A 24589-nucleotide genomic window follows, 5' to 3' on the forward strand; every position below is an offset into this window, starting at 1 on the left:
AATATGGCGCGATCGGCGAACGAATTACGTCAGCAGATAGAGTCTGGTCGCTGTCAATTCTGCCAGATGCTATCTAATTGTAGGCGACTCGTAACTTTGATGGCGATTGGGACGCGATGTAAAGAGATGGAGATGGGCATTTGCTTTTAGATTACGCGAGTCTTCTCACCTTGCGTATTTACTTTATTAGGTTACATTAATTGTTACTGTTGATGTAGAGAAAAGGAAATATTTTATAACATCACACAATCACATAACTACTTACCTAGTAAGTAGTTTTTGTGTGTTTGTTTGAAATTATAGCAGTAGCATTTAGTTAATCAATAAATGAAGGGGGTGGCATTTTTTATTCAAGAATATTTTATATCCTTAGAAAAAAATAGCAAATTAGTGAATTAAAAATAAATTATACCTACGTAATTTTTTTAAGTTTATCATTAAAAAAAAACTAAATTCTAGGACGTTTTTAGCTTACATAAATTTTATATAAATAGTAACAAACTTACAATTAGTTCAAAATATAATTTTAATAACTTTTGTTCTCGTATTTATTGGTAAATAGTTTTAATATTTCAAAAATGCTAATCTACTTAACAAGTAGGTAAAAGTTGTTATTTTTTTATAGTTTTAGAAAAGAAACAGTTTTTATGACCATTTGCACTAATTGGTAGAGTTAGGTCGTTACAGTCAGACGCTGATGGTTATGGCGCCTTACTGTGTTTTAAGTTTTGTATTACTATCATATTTTTTTACTGTGACTGTAAGTATTTAATATTGCTATCGTTCTAGAGATAATGTTAGTGTATTATTTTTATGTCTAGGTAGTATCGAATTTTACTGCCCATTTTCACCATCAATCCCTAATTTTTAAGTGACCCCTATGGTAACACTTAATAGTCATTTTGTTTACTTAAGGGTCACTTAAAAATTAGGGATTGATGGTGGGCATAAGTCTATCATTCTATGTAATGTGTACCTTCCCCGATGTAGATAAAAAAAAACCTATAGTTGAAAGATTTATTTAATTCTTTCACGTAAATGTCAATTTAGAATGCGATTCCTCCAAAATTTTACAGCGTTCCTGTATGTTCCTGGTACAGTCAGCATCTAATAGTCACCCAAAGTAGCCAATGAGTTCGCAACACGTCTTTGTTACAATTGGAATAAGGTTGTGTTGTCAACTTATTGACTAGGTACTTTAGGTGTCACAAACTATTTGACGCTAACTGTATCATGTCTATTGCGAGGTTTAGACTTGCAATATTTGCAAAAGTTGACTTCCGCAAGCTGTTTACCACTTTATACAGGGTGTTAGGTAAATGGGTATATGAGCCGACACTAGCCCATGTTAACATTGGCATTTAAATGGTATGGTGAAGTCAGAAAATTGATATCTCCATTTTAATTATTTTAATTTTCATACAAATCGGATTTTATAAAATTTATTTTGTATGAAAATTAAAAAAATTAAAATGATGTTATATCAAATTTCTGACTTCACCATATCATTTATATGCCCATGTTAACATGGGCTAGTGTCGGCTCATATACCCATTTACCTAGCACCCTGTATAGCTGTGGCAAGACAACTTCTGCAAGATTTACATAGTGGTGACAGCTTGCGGAAGTCAACTTCTGCAAGTTTTATTGCTAGTCTAAAACTCGCTTATAATATGTAAGATGATGAAGGAGAGATTTACAGTTAATAAAGAAAGAATTAACAATCAAGTGAATCAAGATTCTAATTTAATCTGTTGTTTAGAAAGCATACAACATCCGTAATCACCCATGTTGCCAAGAGCCAAGCGAGAACCTCACCTTGGCGATGGTGATAGACGCGTACGAGATTTATGGCCACGACCCCACAGACAAACTTGACCACTTGGCCCACTACCAGCTTGAAATGATGAAGGTGAAACGTGCGGAAGACCAGGTGAGATCTTATGTCTTTATCATTGAGGTTAAAGTTGTTTAGCAGATAAAAACCGAACGTCCACCGCCGGCTAAACTAAGTTAGTTTAGCTTAGCTCGTATAGTTGAGCCAGTTTTTCATACATGTGCGTCCACAGCAAACTATGCCAGCTAAGCTACGTGAAATGCCCCAGTTACGTGGAACTAACTTAGCTCGGTTAACTCGACGTTCTAGCACAAACTGACCATCACTAACGTAGTTTTAGCTTATTTATTGGTGGACGGACAACATAGTTCTAGTTTAGCTTAGCTTAGTTCACCGAGTTTAGTTTTCGTTTAGTTTAGCCGGCGGTGGACGTTCGGCTATAAAGTTAAAACCCAATGGTTATACTTCGGAGAAGACAGGAGGTCAGAACGTGAGGACGACCGAGATCTTATGACTAAGGCCCGGTTTCCACCAAGGCAGAACGGAACGGAGAAATACGTAGTTTGAATAACCCATCAGTAGGCTTATTCACGTAACAAAACTTACGACAACAAATCGCTGAATGCGATCCTATCGAGTAATCGTTCTATCGAAATTATCCTTATTTCGAACCCCGTCGCTGGACTATTGTGGTGAACCCACTCGTAGGTAATACAAGCATATTAATTCGTTAATTTAGAGAGGTTAAATAGCGGGACTATTGGTAATTTCTAAATTAATACAAATAAATTAGGATTAAGTCAAACTGATGTAGGTAAATTTTATTTTACTAATAAATAAGTATATTTGCGTCAAATATTTCGTGACACCTAAAGTAGCCAATAATGTTCGCAACTCGTCCTTGTTATAAGTAATTTTAATAAGGTTGTGTTACTTGTGTTGTCAACTTTTTTTTTTGTGCATAACAAGGCAGGTATTTGACCACAATCAATGAGGGCTATCGTTTTAGCGCTCACCAGTTAGCGCCACTGTAGAGTAAGGTCCTGTCACTTGCTAGTAGCGAAGACAGTGGCACCAACTGGTGAGCGCTAAAGTGGCAGGAGGACTATCGCATTTGCACTCATCAAGATGGCGCAACTGTAGAGTAAGGTCCTGTCAATCGCCAGGGGTGCCAACTGTTAAGTATAAAAACGATAGCCCTCATTGAGAAATATTGTAGGTAATGTATTGTTTCTGTTTCAGTACATAATAAATGAACACGTGCATATTGCCACGGACCACCTTGGGAGGTTTGTCCACATGCATATTAAGGAACTGAAAGTAAGTAAAAGCAAAATATAAGTACTTGTATCCTTGCAATATGGTGATTGCGATCTTAATGATTTCTACTGGTCGCCATCGCCATCGCGCACGCAGGCTGCACGCGATGTTTTGGTTAAACTTTAACTGCGCACTTCGCTGCAATGCGACTCTTCCTCCCACTTACCTGCAAACCCCCGTTCGCCCCGTAACCGTGACCGAAACTATCGGATATCCGAAATAAAAAAATATCCGTAACTGAAACCGATTCAAAAGTTTCGGATAAAGGCAGAGTCTAAATCTTAATTTTTTTTAAATATTTAATTTTGTTACTTGTCTGGCATTCCCTGGCACCATACAATATCCTCGCCTGTTTTACCTTTATCATACGTGTCGTCGTCATAGTAGTACATATTGATAGTTATTTGAATTTTACCTTTTTAAAATTCTAATATTCGTAGTTAACTAAAATTATAAGAAACTTTCGGATAATCCGAAACCGGTATAATATTATTCTAATACCCGTAACCGTATCCATAACCGAAACTTTATATCCTTAAGAGCCATTTTACATTTTCGTGCGAATTTCTAAGATTTTGGAAGCATGAATTACTATCTTAAGCAACACCCAGAGATTATTTAATAACTGCGAAAGATAGGTCAATCCTTGGTGTTGACCATTAATGAAACGGATTTCCTAAAACTCTTTTGCCTAATTCACAGTGCCCCATCTCCCACAACCATTTTACGGAAAAATTGCCGCAGACTCATTTTCAAAGTCCTGTATCTATTATTTATGCTCATATAATAAGCTTAAAAATATATAGTAATCATCGGACATATATTCTTGTAGTCCATTAATGAAATAGATTCTTGAATTTCATTACCATTATTGAGTAAAATCTAAAAATAATTTGGCAAATTTGAAGATTAACGTCACATTTTGATCGTGGTTTTTGGTTTAAAAACACAGCAATAACTGCAATAAAAGTATCCCAAAATAAAGAATATTCATTGTAGAATTGATTTCTACAGTTATTGTTTAAATATTAGTAATCACTTTGTCAAAATATTGATGTGAATATCAGTATAAATTACAATGCGCAAGCCGCCCGTCAAGGCAGGACCTGTGTCATTTTTCCCGACGTGACGTTTACGTACGTTCGTGTCGTAAAGCGGTGATTTGTACGGCGACCAAATACATTTGATACTATGCCGAGAGGCTGTTTCGAATCGGCCGGCCGAGCAGAAATTGAAATGATGAATTTTAATTTCTTTGACGGATCTGGGTGTAACTATGTATAATATGTGGTATCCTTCCGTTTGGCCAAATTACTTTTCGCCAAATTTCACTTCGCAAACAACTTATCGCCAAAGTTTCATTTCCCAAATGAACTTTTAGCAACTGTACTTTTCGCAACTAATTCATTTGATCAAATTATCATTTGGCAAAATTTTACTTGGCAAATGTTTATATAGCAAATGTTTTATTTTGTCAAATATTATATCCCAAATAATTTGTTTGGTCAAATTGACACTTCACATACTTACCCACCGTTACCCACAAATCAAAGCATAAGGCACATGATCATGGTTTTCACATGAATGTTATGTAAAACAAAGAGATTGCAGAAAATAGTATGGTTGCAAAAAGTAGGTATTGCAGAAAATAGTAGGTTAGGTTAGGTTACAACAGTGACCCTTAATGAAGAATCCTAGAATCACCTCTATTTTGGAAATTTCGATAAAAATAATGAAATAAGAAAATTAATTTAGAACAAATTTTATATTAACTACCCACTAAACAAAATAATAACCACAAGCTAATTTATATTCCATTCTATGCACCAATCAAATTATTTTGTAAATTAGTTTATCGTGAAATATTTTTGCCAAATGAAGCATTTGGCAAAACATACTTTGCCAAACAATAATTTGCGAAACAATAATATGCTAAAAATGACATTTGCGAATTAAAAGTTTGCGATAAGTTGTTTTGCCAAATGAGAATTTGCCAAAAGAAAATTTGCGAAACGTTGTTTGCGATGTGATAATTCGGGAAACGTTTTTTGGCCAAACATTAGTAATCCATAATATGTAGGTACCATGTATTTAATTTAATAAATAAATTATAAAAAAGTATATGCATTATGCTAGCACCCTTAACACAAGCATATTGGTGGCCTACTTTTGAACTAGATGGCGCTGTGAAATCGTTCAAAGATTTGTTTATTTATTTATCCGCTTTGAGTTTTGTTTCGTGAAGAAGAAAAAGAAGCGTTTTGTTTCGAGAGGGAAGCTTTGTTGTTAAATCTATATTAATAAAAGAAGAAAGATTTAATTGTTTGTTTGTTTGTTTGGACGCAATAGGCTCCGAAAAAAAATTCTTTCACGATTTAGAATCCTAATTTTTTTCTATGTAGCCTATAAAATATTTTCAAAAACTTTAGTACAAAATCTTTGATAAAATTCGACGTTTAATAAATAAATTAGATAACATATTAATACTTTTTTTTCAGTACGATTTTAGTACTTGTTTTTCAGAAATTCTACGATTTAACTAAACTTCTAGTGTTTATATTTTATGCATAATTTATTAACTTCTAAAATATACATATATCCTATTGATAGATGACGTGCTTCGTATTTTATTAAAATTATTACCTGACTATGTTAAAAAGGTGTGGAATGTTATTTTGGAGATAACTTGGTTCCATAGAAATATAGGGGTGCGTGACAGTTTATATAAGTTTATATGATATAAATTCATTTCAATAACGTTCATATTGTATAATAAACGTATGTTATAATAACACTTGATATAATTTTTTAACATATAATGTTTACTTCATATAATAAATCATTTCTAATAATATCATTTCAGATACCAATCACAACGCATAAAGACATTTGATATAAACCTTACTTAATCTAAGACTCATTTGATGTAATTTTGTTTAATATAAATATTATTTCACATAACCATTACTTGTAATAAATATTATTTGTTATACACTTTAATTGATATAATTTCTGAGAGATATAGATAACTTTAAGTATGTTCTTTTTTTTCTTGACTTATAAATGACTTTAGTGGCAAAAACGAATCGCCGTAAAACCGACTCCACGTAGTCTTGTCTGCCCTACCCCTAGAGTGTAATTTAGAAGCGCGTAGGCACTGAGGGGCGAGGCGGCCCGCGGGCTGAGGAGCAGGTGGCTGGAAGCGAGGCGCCGCGGCTGAGGCTGGCCGGCGAAGCCGGCCAGCAAGCCGAAGACGCGGTGTCGAGCGAAAGCCATCTGCGACGATTAGTACGCGAGGGACCGCCAGAGCCCCGCAGTGCCGGAGCCGTGACAGAAGTCTCAAGTTTTTAGTCAAATTTGCATGCTGCATGCCTGCATGCCTGCATGCCTGCTTGCTTGCTTGCTTGCCTGCTTGCCTGCTTGCTTGCTTGCCTGTTTGCATGCTTGCTTGCTTGCTTGCTTGCTTGCTTGCTTGCTTGCCTGCTTGCTTGCCTGCTTGCTAGCTTGCTTGCCTGCTTGCTTGCCTGCATGCTAGCTTGCTTGCTAGCTTGCTTGCTTGCTCGCTTGCTTGCTTGCTTGCTGCATGCAATGCTTATTATAACAAATGAACTTTATACAAAATTATTATTGTTATATGATTTAAGTTTTATAGGAAAAGAATTGTATCTCATTTGATTGTTCGACATTTTATTTTTATATGATTTGAATGTTATTTGTTTTAAATAGTATACATTGTAAGTTTTATAGAAAATATTCATTATATCAAACCATTTTATATCAGCTAATAGTTATATGTCTTAAAATTATTCGTTTTAAAATTATATTATTCGTTTATTATAGTAAATAATTATTATATTAAACGATTTTATATAATTTGATGTTATATCCTCTAAGTATTATATGATATGTAGTTATATCATACATTACACACCCGAAATATAGAGAGATGCTAAGTAATGCGCTGAGTTCGAAACTCAGTGTCGTATTAGAAATTCACACACACAAAGAAATCAAATTATGTGCTCATTATTCACTGCGGTATCAGTATTCACCGTTCGAATAATCTTTAGTACTATGCAAGCAATATAAACTGTTTACATAATGACGTCGCTACTGTCATCATTGCTTTCACAAGCAATATGTTCCAATTTGTCCCTTGTCACATTTCCCTTTAGTTTCTGTGATCTGTGCTTGTTTCTAAGTTGATATCAATGAAATATTCCTTAGTACTTTTGATTTAAATTATTTTTTTTTGACACGTGTTTGAAAAATCAAGGTCAGATTACAATAAAATAACAAGTGAAAACGTAACATTGCATTGCAACTCGCAATTTCGCAATATTGATGAGGAGATTCCATTGGAAAGTCTGTATTCATTCCTAGGATTCCCCTAACACCATCAAATTCAAGAGAATTCAAGAGAGTGCAGTTTCCCATCTCATGCTTAGGGACCACGGTTTAAAATAGTGTGGTTGCATAGAGCCTGCAACGGGCAACCGCGTGCGCAGCTGCTCATACTAATTTTCGATAAAAAGCAAGTGTTGGCGCCCTCACGAGTTTTAGCGGAGTTCCATATGGTAGCGGGAGTAGACTTAATGAAAATCTATGCTTCTCCGACGACCAGTTGTATGTGGAATACTCCAGAGTATGCGCACACAATAGCCTGGTGATTTTAGCACCTGAAGGAAAAACAAAAAAACATTGTTTACAAAGAAATCTGCGGAAGGTTTAGTGTTTTAATTTTGTTTTAGAAAGATCTCATAATTTTGTAAGTATTCAAATATTTAAACATAATAATTTGTAGATTTTATATCAAAAAATATAATTATTTAACAAAATTATTTTTCTTAGAATATTTTAATTCTATTAGAACCATTTTCCACTTCATCGCAGAAGAAGTCGCGGGCAAAAAGCTAGTATGAAATATGTAGTATTGCCCGCGGCTTCACCCGCTTGAAATTTTGTTTGTCACAGATCGTCATAAATTATAGCCTATACATTGTTATTCTGGTCGACCACAGGGATGGATGAGCGTCGCTGTCGCTGGCGACAGGGTCTTCTGGTTCAGGGTTCATGGCGTAGGTCTCAGGCAAAATGAAATCCACTCGTAGAAATTAATAAACTCAGTGTATTCACGAAAATAATTACACACAGCACTAGAGTCGTATCGGAACTGAGTGAACGAAAGGTCTTGCGATAGGAACTTCCGACCCGAGTGATAGTTGAACACAGACTGCCTAGTACTGCTGTACTGTACTGTAAAGTTTCATCAAAATCTGTTCAGTAGTTTTTGCGTGAAAGTATAACAAACATCCAGACATCCACACAAACTTTCGTATTTATAACATTAGTAAGACTAGTAAGAAGTAAGATAGTAAGATGAATTATTTTAGTTATTTGTTTACTTATAATAATATTTATTTATTTATTTCTTAGCTCTGTCTGATAATGGATCTGGAGGAGATGCAATAGCCACCTCCGTAACAAAACAATAGAACCCTATGGAGTTTGGGCTTGTGTGATTCGCCTTGACGAATATTTCGTATCCAGGGTCCGATGATGGAGCTGTAAGGGGGCAGATTTTTTTTTCACTATGTGACTGTCTTTATTTTGTACTTAATATATTTTTTACATATTATACCTATTCGTGTTTCATTATGAATAGAAATATAAAAGACTTATTAAACTCTATTAAAAATTTAAATTAATTTATCAAGTTTGAATACCTCATTGTACCTTAAAATTAATAACTTAAATCAAGTCTTAATACAGTCACGGCTCAAGATTTTTTTGTCCATTTCAGCGTTCTTTTTACTCTTTTGACGTTGCGTTGACAGCTTTTACCTAAATTCGCGCGGAATATTTTTGTGAAATGGCTCTTAACATCCCTGTACCAGAGCGTCGATGTGACAGACATTACGGCTGCTAGGTGCGCAGTTAACTCGACCGGGTTCTGTATAATTTTTTGTTGCAAAATCGGACTTATGTATAACAACATAATGCCATAATTTTAAACCTTGATTCTACTATCGCAGGTGCTTCTAATTGCTCTGGATGACGCCATAGACAACATGTTGACTATGTACGACAACCATAACGCCATTAAGACTGAAAGGGTTGCCACTTACAATTCGGCCGCGGGCGGCGCGGTGCCAGCGGAGTTCTATTTGAGTCAAGGTATGATATACAGGGTGGACCAAAAAATTTTGCAGAGCAAAGATTTATTTCTCGAAAACGGTTCGAAGTAGGGATGCTTGGGTGATGGGAAACTGTGCATAATTTAATGATTTTTAGTCAGAAATGTAATAAGACAGACTTGTAACGACAGATTCGCGGAATGCCAAATTAATTTAGTGGATTACTTTAAGGATATAAAGTAATATTGTTTTTAAATGTATTAATTGACACTCTTACAACTTTCAAGCGATTAAGTAAGCTCTAACACTACTCCCTAAGTCCCTATTCACCTGCATATAAAAGTCGTGTGACTATTACAGAATTCTACTGCGGAAGAAACGTATACTTATTTATATCGGAGATATACAGCGATATATACAACATGGGGAGGGGCCCAGCGCCCTACTGCAAGGGCAGAGCGTTCCATTTTCTCGGCTTCGTACATATGATGGACGACACAAAATACTACCTTGAGGAAGACCCCAATGTCGTGTTCCAAACTGACAATTACATTCACGGGCTGGAGTGCCACTTAAGGGTTTGCATTTTTAGGTAAGTAAAATAGACTAAGAGCTGGTGAACGCCAGACCTACGTCATTTTATAAAAGCTGAAAGTTTGTCAGCTTATAGCCAATATAGGATAGAATGTTGGTGAATCATGAAGTTTGGGTCATCGTGGCTTTGGCAGCGATCCTAAAAAACTGTCTGGCAAGGAGTTGGAACTGTCAAAATTGCCTGGCTGATGTGGAAACAACTTCTAATCATTGCCCAAATATTATACATAATAATCAGATTTTATGGTATAACGTAAGTAGAATTATAGCCTGACCAGGAACATAAAAACCCTGGCATAGAGGCGCGTCAATTGCATTTGATAGTGCAACACTGAGTACAGTCGTACCTGTGTTAAATTAATAGGCTAACTTTATGTATCAGGATTTAGGATTTCGGGCTAATTTGATATTTTCATAAATTAACGAAAAAATATTATTATAGGTAACCTGGTTTAAATAAATTAAATTAAACCATCAATCGAGCTAGTAGGATTTATTTTATTATTCATCAATAATCAAATTCAGAACTTGAATATTCAACTGCAATGTCTGCTCATGAACGCTTCAAACTCGGTACTTCATTCCCAATTCCATAAAATTCAATACTTAGAAAGTGACAAAAAAAATTAAAATAGGTAGTTGAAACAAACCACAGCTAATTTACATAGTGGACTGTACTATACGATAAACATGTCAGTCAATTTGACAACCTTTGTCGGAAACATTATTCACTGAAAATATTGTCCGAACCCTTAGTATTTCTCTTCGACAAATACTTTAACACATTGTGAACCACTTTTCTTTCACGACTATAAAAAGATTTTAGCAATTTAATTCACAAAATCAATTGCGCACATTTAAAATAAAGTTTGTTTACACTTTGACAGCAATAGACTGACATGCAAGGTGACATGTCAATGAAGTTTTCAGTTACTGTTGCCATTAAAAGAAATTAGTACCATTAGTTTTCCGCAACATGGCGAGGGTTTTTATGTTCCTGGTCAGGCTATACAATGTATTGAATATACAGAAAAAGCCACCGTAAAAGTTAGGCTTAAACTTCATAATTCACCAACAGTCTATCCTATACATATTGGGAGCATACGCTGACAAACTTTCAGCTTTTATAAAATGACGTAGGTCTGGCGTTCACCAGCTCTTAGTCTAAAACTTAAACAAGGGCATTTGGCTGGATACTGCAGTGATGTGAATGCCAATGCCCACTCATTGGCCACTGATATGCTATGTCACGCGAGAGGGAAGGGGGTTCGATTAGTAGCATAGCTCATGAGTTTTAGTACTATCAACGGGAAGGGGGCACTAGACCATTCTGGGTCGTATGATAGTGGGTGCCATATCTGTTGGAGATCCGACGCGAAACGGGTTCTTCGCAAAATTAGAGTAGAATGGTAGACAGGCGCAATTGCTCGATGGACCGATGACCTAAATAACATAGCTGGCACCGGCTGGATGATACAGACTGATATGATGATGATCTGGGGTGAAGTTGTGTTCATGCCAACAAACTTTAAATAGCAAACTAAAGATTCACACTTTATTGAACACCCCACAAAACGAGAAAATAACGTTATACAAAAAGAGGAGGTACAATTTAGGCGGTCTTATCACTTCACATTATTAACATACCTATTTATTTGAAAACTAAACCTTTTTATTTGATTCAAATATTGAACGTGTTATGCGTATGAAAACAATTGATAAAAAGGCTTTATGCGTTTGTGGTGACTGTAATAAAAGAAGTCGTCTCTATCGTAAGCCTGTGTGCGTTTGATATTAGTAGCTTCAAACTCATGGCATGCAGTCCCAAGCATTCTGTAGTACTTGCGCACATCTGTGAATACAAGGATACTGTAGTTCCCTTTCGTCAGCATGAAGCTTCCAATCCCATACAATGTATTTTGGTGGACCAAAAACGCCCCGGAACCAACTCCCTTGAGATTATCCAAATTGTTGAGGCATATGTAGTGCCCCCACCAGCGTGGTAGCCATTCGTCGCAGTCCGTCACCGCGTACTCGGCAAAATACGAACGGGATAGCAGCGTATCACTGTCCCTCATAAGGTCGTAGCTCGTAAACCCCAACGACGCAATTGTCAAATAATTATCCTTCAACATGTAATGCTGCTTCGCAACATGAACTGGACTCGGAAATTTGAATCCTATGTAATCCCAATAAATCCAGCTAAACCCACTTCTAATGGCATACTCTCTTGGATTCGTCCTTACTATCATGAGGTCATGCCGCGGACGAATGGACATATTGTGACCGTGAGAATGCTTCCACCTCAATAGCTCTTCTTCCGGGTAAGGTATAATTTGCCTTGCACAAATCATTCTGTGTGTACTCGCATAGAAATAACCGTAGCCGTCTCTTCCCTTGAATATGCAAACTTCGAAACTGTTCAAAGGGGTATTGGCAAGTCTGAGCTGTCTAAATGGTACGTAGGACGTCAGAATCAAGTGGAAATCGATAAATATGCCGGGGGTTCGGAAGCGGCCTTTGGGATCGACGATCATCGCAATTCTGTCGTTGAAAAATGAGTCCAAACTGTCGTAGCCGTCAGTGTATTTGACCTCTTCACATTTGGGCTTTGTGACGTTTACTTTTTTCGTTTCTGTTTTTTTTGGTGTGTTATAAGTGACGACGAGCGCAGGCAAAAGCAAGAAAACTAATAGCGAAAATAACATACTTCTAAATAAACGGCAATACAAAGTTGTATTGAATTTGTAATAAATATGCAACCCATTTTATATTGTTAATTGTTTATTTATGCATTCTATTAGCATTGTTTGAAGGAATGTTATGAAAAGTTGCTAATTGTAATCGAGTGGTCACCAATGTTGTTAAATATGTCGACAAACGATGACATAGCGGCGTTAAGAATCGCTTGAACGCAGTGGGTTCCAATTTTTACCCGACTGCGCCAGAAGGAGGGTTATGTTTTTCGAGTGTATGTATGTTGTTATATTTCTTTGGCCGTGCGCCTACAGCCTAAACGGCTTGACCGATTTTAGCGTGAGAGGTGTCGTTAGATTCTTCGTCACACTGGCTATATTTTGAAGAAATCAGAGCCCCGATTACGGTAATTTTTAACGTCTCCAATCCAGACACGCTTCTCGATTCTGCGATCCGATTGGTCGTTCAACAGCGTACGTCAGCTGTTTTGACCAATCGTATCGCAGAATCGATGAAGCGCGTCTGGATTGGAAACGTTAAAAGTTACCGTAATCGGGGCTCTGAATGGCGGATTTTAGACGCCATAATGTCGTCGAAAAATTTTTTTTTCTTAAAACCTATCGAGTGGGATATGAAAATAAAGGGTTTTTAAGTAGCTTACAAAAATGTATGGTACTTAACTAAAAAGATTAAAATAAAATAAAAACAAGACACCTTAGTGTTCACAAATGCAGTCGGAGGTATCAAAATCACCAACAAAAGAATTAGTCATTGATGCCTCCGACTGCAATTTGTGAACACTAAGTCCTCTTGTTTTTATCTTTTTAGTTCCTTTTTACGCAGTTGGGATTTTGTTTTTTCAAAAAAATATTTACTCTTGGAGGTGTTATTAACGTAGGTATTACTCTCAGATTCCCTTTCAAGAAGAATCTTCAGCATATCCGTGACGTGTCCACGCTGCCCAAGGCCATAGTCAAGTGCGGCACTGAAATGTACAAGCTTCCACCGCTGACGGCCGCATCCTGCATCATCACCTCGGGCTCCTTCATTCTGGACTTTAACATCCAAGGCATAAGGTTCAGACACCACGACTATCTTCTGGTAAGTCTCTAAATATACAGTGTGAGTCACGTTAAAGTGTACATATTAAATTGATGAAACTAGACCTATTTTTATCGACAAAAAAGAGGTCAATTTTTTTTTGAGATTTTTTATTTATTTTTTATATCATTTTTTTTCTTCCAATTACTTATTGTAAAGAAAACGTAATAACTTTTAAACTAAGCGGCATATCTTGATAAAATAAAAACAGTAATAATGCTAAATAACAGGTGATACTAAAAAAATACATAAAATACACAAAAAGGCCAACAAATAATAAAAAATCATACTTTTTGAAAAAATCTGCTTTTAAATTCGTGTTTTTTTTGGTTATTTGATAAATTTCTCCAAAAAATGCCCCTATAACCGGTGGTTTTTATTACTTTGTATTATTCTCTATCGTATTACCTTCGTAAAACCAAAAATCGCATGTCTCTATCCCTATTACAACATTTGCTATGATCGTTTGAACAAAGGCCTGCCACAACATTATTCTCCGCTACAGGTAGAGACAATTTTAATTTTAACTGAAATGCTTATTTTCTTCGAAATCATTTGTTTTTATTTGAAATCTAACTTGTCTTTATCAAAATTACAAATCTAGAGCCATATAAGTACAAAGTAATAAAAACCACCGGTTATAGGGGCAATTTTTTGAGAAATTTATAAAATAACCAAAAATTCCAAAAAAACACGAATTTAAAAGCAGATTTTTTTCAAAAATTATCATTTTTTTATTATTTGTTGGCCTTTTTTTGTGTATTTTATGTAATTTTTTAGTATCACCTGTTATTTAGCATTATAACTGTTTTTATTTTATCAGGATATACCGCTTAGTTTAAAAGTTATTACGTTTTCTTTACAATAAGTAATTGAAAGAAAAAAAATTATAAAAAAAAAATTGACCTCTTTTTTATCGATAAAAATAGGTCTAGTTTTATCTATTTTCATATGTACACTTTAACGTGACTCACACTGTATAATTTATTTAGTTTCAGGCTGCTTAGCAACGAGCGGGTTATGAAATGTGGCGGCTTCCAAACACCGGTGGCTGTCGCTCGCTTCTGACACTCGAAATGTGGCGGTAGCGCGCGATAGCCACCGGTGGCTGTGGTCGGTGGCCCATTTGCGCCGAGCCTTATTATAGTAGGTCCGACTGTTCCAGACAGACTGCCAATAGGGAGATAGTGGAAGATGCTGTGAACGCTTCGATCCCTGACAGACTTTTAGCCTAGGCGCAGACCACCGATTTTTTGTTTTGTTGGATAGTTGGATCGGGCTGGTAATCATCCGTATGGAGATGTATGATACTTCATAGAAATTAAAATCGGGCCCAACTATCGGCCAACCAAAAGTTGGTGGTCTGCGCCTAGGCTTAGTTTGGTCAGTTTCTAATTTGTAATAATCGAAATTGCTTGTTTAATTTTCCTCACCACTTCGTTATGGGCTTACTTTTGTGTTGTTTTTGTTTGGCAGTTGTTGCCCAACGGCCACACTTACTATACGAAGGAACCTTACTCCCCGCTCACGTGCGACCACCATGTCTGCGAGTGGAACAACACCAATTTCTACGGAGGTATGATTACGTGGCACTCAATGGCAGAGCCGCCTTTTTGTTTCAAAGACTGCTGGGAAAGGCCTTCCCTATGGTAGGGTTGCCAGGTGTCCGGCTTCAGCCGGACATGTTTGGCCATTTACGGTCTTGTCCGGCCAAATATTGGCTTGTCCGGCCTGTCCGGCTTTTGAAAGTCGAGCTACAGAATAATATCTAGCTCACGCTTCACGATTGTTAGGCAACCGATGATGATAGTACTCACTTGTAATATTATTTATATGACACTAATTGCAAAAATGTCCGACACATTTAGGGTAAAATGTCCGGCCAAATGAAGCACAGAGTCCGGCTTTTGTGTTTTGGACCTGGCAACCCTACCTATGTGCCTTTTTTCTGTGATGCGGATTTCGGCACTAATGAAATGCTAAATCCGCATCACAAGAAGGCACTAGGATATTTTTATTTTTTTTAACTTTCGCTTTGCTTATTTAAAATTGTAGTTGTGTGTGTAGGTACACGGCCAAAACGTAAAGCGAAAAATGTATAAAACTCTGTGTGTCGAAACATTGCTAATATTAAGCATTTTATGAGCATGTAATCTTTTGTATCCGCTTTTGTAGAAAACAGGCCCTAGAATTTAGTTATGTAACGCGGCAACGCTATTTCATAACGTTTGTAACGTTATCGCGCGCGAACAACGCAACGTTAGTGTTATCACGCTATCTCGTCTAATAGCGAATCACGCGGAAGTATGGTGCCGCGCCCTTTCCTCGGCCAATCGGCGCGAGGCAGTCCCCCCGCGCGTCTCGCGACTCACGCGGAAGCTTCGAGAAGTTTCCTTCTTCCCGGTGCGCGACGCCAACGTGAACGGTCGATTTTGAGCTAGCCTATTGTATTATGTGGAAATATGTAAATTCCCATGATTGTTTGCCACGAAAAGTTTGTTTAGTCGTAAGCTTGAGTTCAATAAATGAATATTGTGAAACCACGACTAAAATGACGCCCAACTCGAGGCCTTAACCTACGAACAGTACCGGCAAAGTACCCACCGTGGGTGCAGTAACGTGTCGAAACCTGTTTTTACCGGCGTGAAAACAGTGCAATCTCGAACTTTACGAGTGAACGATGGCTTCCGCGACGCGATCCAAGTGTGGGGTCGCAGGCAACCGCGACGACCACGACGACCACTCGGCGGCAACGGCATCGGCAGCCGCGGGCGACCAGGGGGTCGCTCAGCACGGCGCCGACCGGCAAGCGACAGCGGCTCCGACCGCGCCCGGCGGCAGCGCCGCGGGCCCGTTCATGACCGAGTCGCAGGTGTCCTCCCTCCTGTCGGCCTTCGCACGGTCCCAACAGGAGGCCAACCGCATCCTCTTCGAGAACCTACTGACGACGCTGAGCACCACGAGCACGACGAGCACGGGGCCGGCAGTACCGCCCCAGTCGCCACCGATGTCGACATCCGAGTCGCAGTTCCGAGGCGGGTCGTTCGCAAAATGCACGGCACGTTTCGATGGGCGAGCGGACGACGCCGACAAGTTGGAAGCATTTCTGGACGCCGTCACTACATACAAGGAGTGCCTGAGCGTGAGCGACGAGCACGCGCTGCGCGGTCTCCCCATCCTGCTGGTGGATGATGCAGCTGTGTGGTGGCGAGGGGTCAAGAACTCCGTCTACACCTGGGACGACGGGGTCGCGCGCCTACGAGGCATGTACGGCGCCGCACGACCGACCTACAAAATCCTTCGCGAAATATTCGCGCAAGAGCAAGGACAGCAACGATGCGACGTGTTTATCTCGAAGACGAGAGCGTTGATAGCTAAACTTCCATACGAACTGAACGAGTGTCTGCAGATTGACATTGTCTACGGTCTACTTGACCGACGAGTGCGTAAACGCGTAACCCGCAAAAGTGTTGTGTCGTTAGACGTATTGGTGGATAGGGCCCGCGATATCGAGGAGTCTATCGCCGAGGTAACGCAAGGGGACGCAGGTAAAGGTCCACGCGGCACCACAAGTACCTATTCCATCCAGAAAACCGTAAGTAGTTCTCCGCTAACTGATAACACACCTACACACTCGACCTCTAGTTCAAATGACGCAAAAACACAGGGACGTAATCGTTTACGTTGTTCTTTTTGTAAAGTATTTGGTCATCAAGTAGATAATTGTCGTAACCGTGAGCGAAATAACAAAACTTCCACGAGCAAAGACAACTCCGAACGTAATTTTAATAATAATAGTTCGCGTAATAATAGTACAATACGGTGTTATGGATGTGGCCAGCAAGGCGTAATCAAATCGAAGTGTGAGACGTGTAGTCCGAAGTCTCAATCGGAACTCCACACTTTAGGGTCCCGTCGTACTTTTTACAATAATTGTAAACCCCCCGTAACATTATTATCATCACGTAACAAGACGAAAACTCGTAACTCATCACGTAAAATTCCCGTCATACAGGGTGAAAACGGGAATGTTTTTACAATACAGGGTGAAACCGGGAATTTGTTCACTAAAAATTGTAAACCCGGCAATATTAATTCAGCACGGGGTGGTAACCGTAGTCCACCTGTAACACAGGGTGGTAACCGTAGTTCACCTGTAACACAGGGTGGTAACCGTAGTTCACCTGTAACACAGGGTGGTAACCGTAGTTCACCTGTAACACAGGGTGGCAACCGGAATTTTTCGGACACACAGGGTGGCAACCGGAACTTTTCGGGCATATTACAGGGTGGCAAATGCGACTTTTCTAGGATGCAGGGTAACGCATCCGAAATGTGTCACAGTGGTAATTGTGTGCAAGATAGATGTGAAATGCCTATCTCACCCGATGTTTTACGCAATTTTCGAGAAATTGCTGATTTTAAGGCGAAAGCCAGTTTTTCAGGTGGTAGTGAGCTTAATTCCGCCCAGGTGAAGGGTGAGCCTCACGATTTTTGTTTCCTCCCTAATCTTACTTTTTATACAGCGGGAGTTGACTTCGACCAGTTCAAACCGACGATCCGTATCAAGATCTTGGGTCATAGCGGTGTTGCTGTCATGGACACAGGGGCTACGAACTGCCTCGCCAGTCCGATGCTGTACCGGACGTTGGTGGACGGCGGCGTACGCTTCATGGAGACGCAGCGATCGATCGGGTTAGCAGACGGAACACGACAGGTACACGATGTCCTTATAGGTGACGTGACTGTCGTCCTGCAGGGTCGAAAAATATTTACCACATTCATGGTGATCCCTGGAGCTGATACGAGGACGCTTCTAGGACGCGATTTCATCCGAGATGCAGGTATTCTCATCAATATCCAGCAGGCAACGTGGAGTTTTGCCGACACACCAGGCCGGCGGTATGCCTTTGTAAAGGACCATGTACCTACCCCTACCGCCGATGCAGAGCTGATGCGTGTCGAGGCCACCAAGCTGAAGCTGAGGGATGATGAAGGTGTTCACCTGAGTGATGAGCAGCGCGACAGGCTTAATGAGCTGTTGGTGGAGCACGCTAATCGCTTCGCTCCCGATGGCAAGCCTACGGATTTCGCGACGCACCACATTAAGACTGACGAGAAGCAGGAGCCTATCGCTTCTCCACCTTACCGACTGTCACAGGGTAAGAGGCAGCTTCTGGAGCAGGAGCTGGATAAGTTGCTGAGAGACGACATCATTGAGGAGTGCGAGTCACCTTGGGCAGCAAACGTCGTACTTGTCACGAAGAAGGATGGCGGCGTACGCCTCTGCGTGGACTATCGCAAACTCAATGCCGTGACGGAGCCGGACCGGTACCCTCTGCCGAGGATGGATGATGTCCTGCACGCCGCGAAGACCAGCAATTTCATGAGCACGCTAGATTTAAGATCTGGCTACTTCCAAGTGAGTGTCGCAGAAGAGGACCGCGATAAGACCGCCTTTATCACACCCGTCGGTACGTACCGATTTAAGCGGATGCCCATGGGTTTACGCAACTCTGGCGCTACTTTCCAAAGGCTTATGGACAGGTTCAAGTCGAACATCCGGGGCGACGTCTCCGTGCTATGCTACCTCGACGACCTGATTGTCTTGTCTGACACGTACTCTCGACACCTGGAGGACCTGGAAGCGGTATTTGATAGACTCGCATTATTTGGTTTGCGCATCAACCGCGAGAAGAGTTTTTTCGCCAGAGATTCGGTGAAGTTTTTAGGTCACCTGATAGTTCCAGGAGGAATACAGGTGGACCCAGCCAAGACCGAGGCCATTACGTCCCTGCCGCCGCCGAGCAACCTGAAGCACCTGAAATGTTTTATTCAGACGACGAGCTGGTTTCGGCGGTTCATCCCCAACTATGCAGAGATTGCCCGGCCTTTGACGACGCTGCTAAAGAAGGACGCCAGCTGGAAGTGGGCGCCGGAGCAGCAGTCTGCCTTTGAACAGCTGAGACAGCTACTCGTGACGGCGCCGATATTGCGGCAAGCCGATGAGACCCAGCCGTACAAGCTACGAACTGACAGCAGTGGCTATTGCCTCGGGGCAGTTTTGATGCAGGGGGAGGGGCCCGACGAGCGCCCCATTGAGTACGCTAGCCGCCTCCTGACTGCCGCCGAGAGGAACTACACGACAACGGAGCGTGAAGCCTTAGCAGTTGTGTGGGCTGTCACGAAGTTCCGGGGATACATCGAGGGTTCCGAAGTAGTTGTCATTTCAGACCACCAGCCCTTGAGATGGCTGATGAGTGTCAAGTCGCCCAGCGGAAGACTCGCAAGGTGGGCGCTGACACTGCAAGAGTACAACCTGCGCATCGATCATGTGCCAGGTAAGTCCAACGTTGTAGCGGACACCCTATCGCGACCCGCGTGCAGTGAAGAGACCAGCTGTGACCTGTGTCTTACCGTGGTCGATCTCCCGACTCAGAGCGCATCCGACCTGCGCGAGAAGCAGCTTCAGGACCCTGAGATCAAGAGGATTATAGACGACTTGGAGACGGAAGACGAACCCTTTAGGGGGAGACAGTGGTCAAACCGCGGCTACGTGATGTCAGATGGAATTTTATACAGATGTGGTCTTGAATCCGACGAGAATGACGACGCGTGCTTAGTTGTACCGACGAGCGAGAGAGCAAAGGTCCTCGCTGATTACCATGACGCACCGACGGCTGGTCACATGGGAGTCGAGCGCACGCTGCACCGGATCAGTTCACGATTTTATTGGCCTGGTATGAGAGCGACTGTGGCTGAGTATGTGAAGAATTGTGTGCCCTGTCAGCGGTATAAAGCTGATAACCGCAAGCCAGCCGGCCTTCTTCAGTCCCCTGCCGGAGCCCGCCGTTTTGAAGTAATGTCTGTCGACCTTTTCGGTCCCTTGCCGGAGACACCCGCGGGGAACCGATGGATTTTGATTGTCGAGGATGTTTGCAGTAGATGGATCGAACTCTTCGCATTGAAGAATGCCACCAGCGTAGAATGTGCCAAGACCCTTATAGAGGAGGTTTTCCTGAGGTTCGGTGTGCCGAGGAGGATGGTAAGCGATAATGGCGTGCAGTTTGTTAGCGAGATCATGCAGCAGGTCTGTAATACGTTCGGGATCGATCAGTGCCTGACGCCATTCTACCATCCTGAGGCCAATCCTGTGGAGAGAAAGAACAGAGACCTGAAACCTCAGCTGGCAATCCTGGTGGGCAGAGATCATTCGTCGTGGGACGAGCACATAGCTTCCGTGAGGTTTGCGATGAACTCTCATTGTGCACTAGTACTGGGTACTCACCTGCGTTCCTTACCTTCGGGCGGGAGCTGCGCGCGCCTGCCGACGCACTCACTGACATGAGGGAGATTGTGGAGAATGATAAGTTCGTAGCTAATATTACCACTTACCTTAGGAAGCTGTCCTCCGCACTCCTCGACGCTAGAGATGCTCATGAGAAAGCCCAGGCGATCCGGAAGAAATACGCCGACGAAGGTCGTCGGCCGCCGCCCGACTATAAGGTAGGCGATTTGGTCTTGCTGAAGACCCAGGGTTTGAACGACACTGATCGAGGTCAAACCCCTAAGTTTAACCCTAGGCGTGACGGCCCGTATAAGGTATCGAGGGTCTTGAGTGACAGCACTTACCTCCTGGAGGGAGAGCCTGGAGCGAAGTTAGGGAAGTGTTATACCTCACAACTTACTCCATTTGTTGGTCACATCCATCCGCCTGTTAGGGAAAATCGTAGGCGAGGTAGGCCGCGTAACTTTTAAGCTAGTCCAGACCGCGTTGCGTCGTCTGAACTAGAGGGGGAGGTTGTAACGCGGCAACGCTATTTCATAACGTTTGTAACGTTATCGCGCGCGAACAACGCAACGTTAGTGTTATCACGCTATCTCGTCTAATAGCGAATCACGCGGAAGTATGGTGCCGCGCCCTTTCCTCGGCCAATCGGCGCGAGGCAGTCCCCCCGCGCGTCTCGCGACTCACGCGGAAGCTTCGAGAAGTTTCCTTCTTCCCGGTGCGCGACGCCAACGTGAACGGTCGATTTTGAGCTAGCCTATTGTATTATGTGGAAATATGTAAATTCCCATGATTGTTTGCCACGAAAAGTTTGTTTAGTCGTAAGCTTGAGTTCAATAAATGAATATTGTGAAACCACGACTAAAGTTATTAAAATTTTCGCGTCTCGGACCAAATTTTTAATAACGTGAAAAAATCCAATTGAGAATGTTACTAGGTATGCAAAATCACTTGAAACCTATGTTACAGTTAAGCTTTTACATTTACAAATACATTAGTTTTTATTTCATTCAAAAATACCCAGTAGTTATGATTTTATAGGCATTCAAAGTTCGCTTAAATATTGAGTCCCGCCGACGGTCACGTGACCCCGTGTGACGTACATTCACAGCGTCCGCTCACTAGAAAACGGATATAAACATACTTAAATAATTTTTTTTTTGTAAATACAAACTTATTATACATATTAACACCCAGACCCATCACAGAAATTAAAATTGAACCAAACCCAAACTTGATGCGATTGTGTCATTTTATTGCGAATTACCTTCCAGCTCCATCATTAGACCCCGATTACTATATAGAATTAAAATACTCATCAATACAAAACGAACGAGCCCAAACTCGATGCATTTAAGTCGTTTTATTATAGAGTTCCTATGGCCACCTTCCAGCTCCATCATCAGATCAGCTCCATGTCATCATAATATTGCATGGTCATCCAAATCACATGTGTTTGCGAAATTTCAGCTTAATCGGTTGCCTGGAAGTGGGTCTTAATTCAGTTTGCAAGATTCCACCCATACAAATATGAGCCAGTCGTTGTAATAATTATGACGTCACGTGCATAAAATGGCGGGCCGGCCGCCGCCCGCACTTTTAAAATTCAATATCTTGGAAACTAATTGACGTATCGAAATAATTCTTTCACGTGTATTTTTTATTTTTAACAGAGAATACAGAAAGCTAAAAAACAAAATTAGTGAACATTCTTCATTGCGTAAGGCAGGCGGGAATCAACCCCACATACCCAACGGCAAGCGAAAGACCGTGGATTAGATTCCCGCCTTAGACAACTCGAATTTTTAATGTTTTTATTGTGTGATTGATTTAAAAAATAAATAAACATACCTATTGCTTATTTTTTTCGCAAGGTCCATTTATAATACCTGGTGATCCTGGCACGGGACTGTCTCCGATACCGCCTTTCTTTGAACAAACCACTGAGGCCTACCGGCCGACCACCGAGTCTGGGAGTATTGATGGAGGCAATATTACGTGTAAGTTATTATTTTACAGTGTGTTTCTGTCTGAACTGCTGATACATTACAGTTTGCGAGGCGTAAACTGAGCTTTGCATTTGTGTGAATGATCCCATCCCAGAAGCCACGATAGCCGAACGGTGAAGGGGTATGACTGGCCGTGACGTGATCCGGGGAACGTGGGTTCAATCCCAGCCGCCGCTCGACTATTGTGGCACAAATATTTTGAGATTGTGGTGAGCTCACTCGTGACACAAGCATAATTTAGCTTAGTACGAAGAGCTAACGGGAGTAGTAATTTGTGTATGATTCTCTTCATAAAGTTGCGAAGAGAGCAAAAATAAAAAGCCGTATTGCGTTTGTGCGAAAGTCTGACATCTTTATTTTGTTTCAATTTCTTTTTAATTTCTGTCCCTGACAGGGTAAAATAAAAAAATACTAACACGGAGAGCAAAAATCGAATAACTTCCGAGCAAAATTCAACTCCTAAGGTGGTAAAACGGGGTCCATGCGTATGAAGTCGCGGGCGGCCGCTAGTAAATAATAAAAATGTTTATTTTTTCTCACAAAGGTTACAGAGTTGGTAATATTTTTTTCCTTATATCCTAGACTCGATTTTGACTCACACTCGTGTTTTTTACAGAGGACTGCCTCTGGAGGACCACTTGTTTTCTATTCCAGATTCACTTGTTTTCCATTCCAGATTCCTTGGACGGGTGCTGGTTCATGTTCCCACCGAACTATGGCTCCATTGCAGGGATCAGCTACCTCGACCCACTCACTGTGAACGAATACCGGTATACGTGCCAAGGGTCGGGGAACAAGGTTCGAACCTCGCCGTATAATTCAAATACATAGTTTATTTAGTACATTTAAGCCCTTTCCAGGGCACTTATACACGTCCCAAATATAGCTTGCCCTGACCACCACTTCGGGACAACATATGGGCTGGTGCTGAGAAGTGGCGGAAGAAACTTAAGTCACCTTTGTCAGCCTCTTTTTCAATCAAAAACAATAATTTATAACTTAATGACACGTAATAAGTGCGAGCTAGGCAGGTAATATCATCATAATTTTAATAGTTTCTAACAAAACAATATTCTAAGCTGTTCCTTTAATCGCCATTCATAGAGGAAAGAGGTGAATTGAGAAGCCTAAAAGCAGCACTTTGGCTGCACGGTTTTGAAAAATAATCATCGACAGGACCTGTTGTTGGCGCCAACTGCTGACGTCATGATCATTATCCATTACGTCACGTCCATTGTCCGTTCGCAGGGTCTGTACTGGTACCCGCAGTGGATGGGCGCGCCCCCCCACCACCCCTACCCGCGCTCCGACGACGCCCCGAACACACTCGAGCGCGGCGGCGGCGTGCACTACCCGCATAAGAGCGCACCGCCTCCCCTCAAACTACCCTCAAGAGAATGATCAATAAAACACACTTAACACAACTTTTTTACTCATTTATTACAATTCGATCCGTCGTCTACACTTGAATGATTATACCAACATAGTCTTTAGCTACCTACTTAATCTAATGACGACTGGTTGAGAATGACATTAATAAGGACGGAAGTGAGGACTTCTGCAGATATCTAATATTAAGTCGCTATAAGGCCTTACATCAGTGAAG

The 24589-nt window shown here is 40.9% G+C and overlaps 1 protein-coding gene across 1 annotated transcript; it reads left to right on the forward strand.

The window, feature by feature from the left end:
- Positions 1-682: 682 nt before the first annotated feature.
- LOC135082990 (uncharacterized) lies at positions 683-24384 on the forward strand. The gene is made up of 10 exons (XM_063977752.1): positions 683-760; positions 1763-1933; positions 3080-3157; positions 9193-9334; positions 9655-9886; positions 13497-13686; positions 15163-15262; positions 22849-22974; positions 23660-23781; positions 24232-24384. Exons 1-10 carry the CDS (start codon positions 698-700, stop codon positions 24382-24384), a joined length of 1377 nt encoding a protein of 458 aa, XP_063833822.1. The 5' UTR covers positions 683-697.
- Positions 24385-24589: the final 205 nt, after the last annotated feature.

The sequence above is a fragment of the Ostrinia nubilalis genome, chromosome 22, assembly GCF_963855985.1.
Source record: "Ostrinia nubilalis chromosome 22, ilOstNubi1.1, whole genome shotgun sequence".
NCBI lineage: Eukaryota > Metazoa > Arthropoda > Insecta > Lepidoptera > Crambidae > Ostrinia > Ostrinia nubilalis.

Bases quoted from the DNA above. Each gene is read 5' to 3' on its own strand.
- LOC135082990 (XM_063977752.1), top strand. From the start codon at position 698: ATGGTTATGGCGCCTTACTGTGTTTTAAGTTTTGTATTACTATCATAT. The intron at 9,335-9,654 runs GTATGATATACA...TGACTATTACAG, and splicing joins GGAGTTCTATTTGAGTCAAG to AATTCTACTGCGGAAGAAAC. The intron at 23,782-24,231 runs GTTCGAACCTCG...GTCCGTTCGCAG, and splicing joins GCCAAGGGTCGGGGAACAAG to GGTCTGTACTGGTACCCGCA.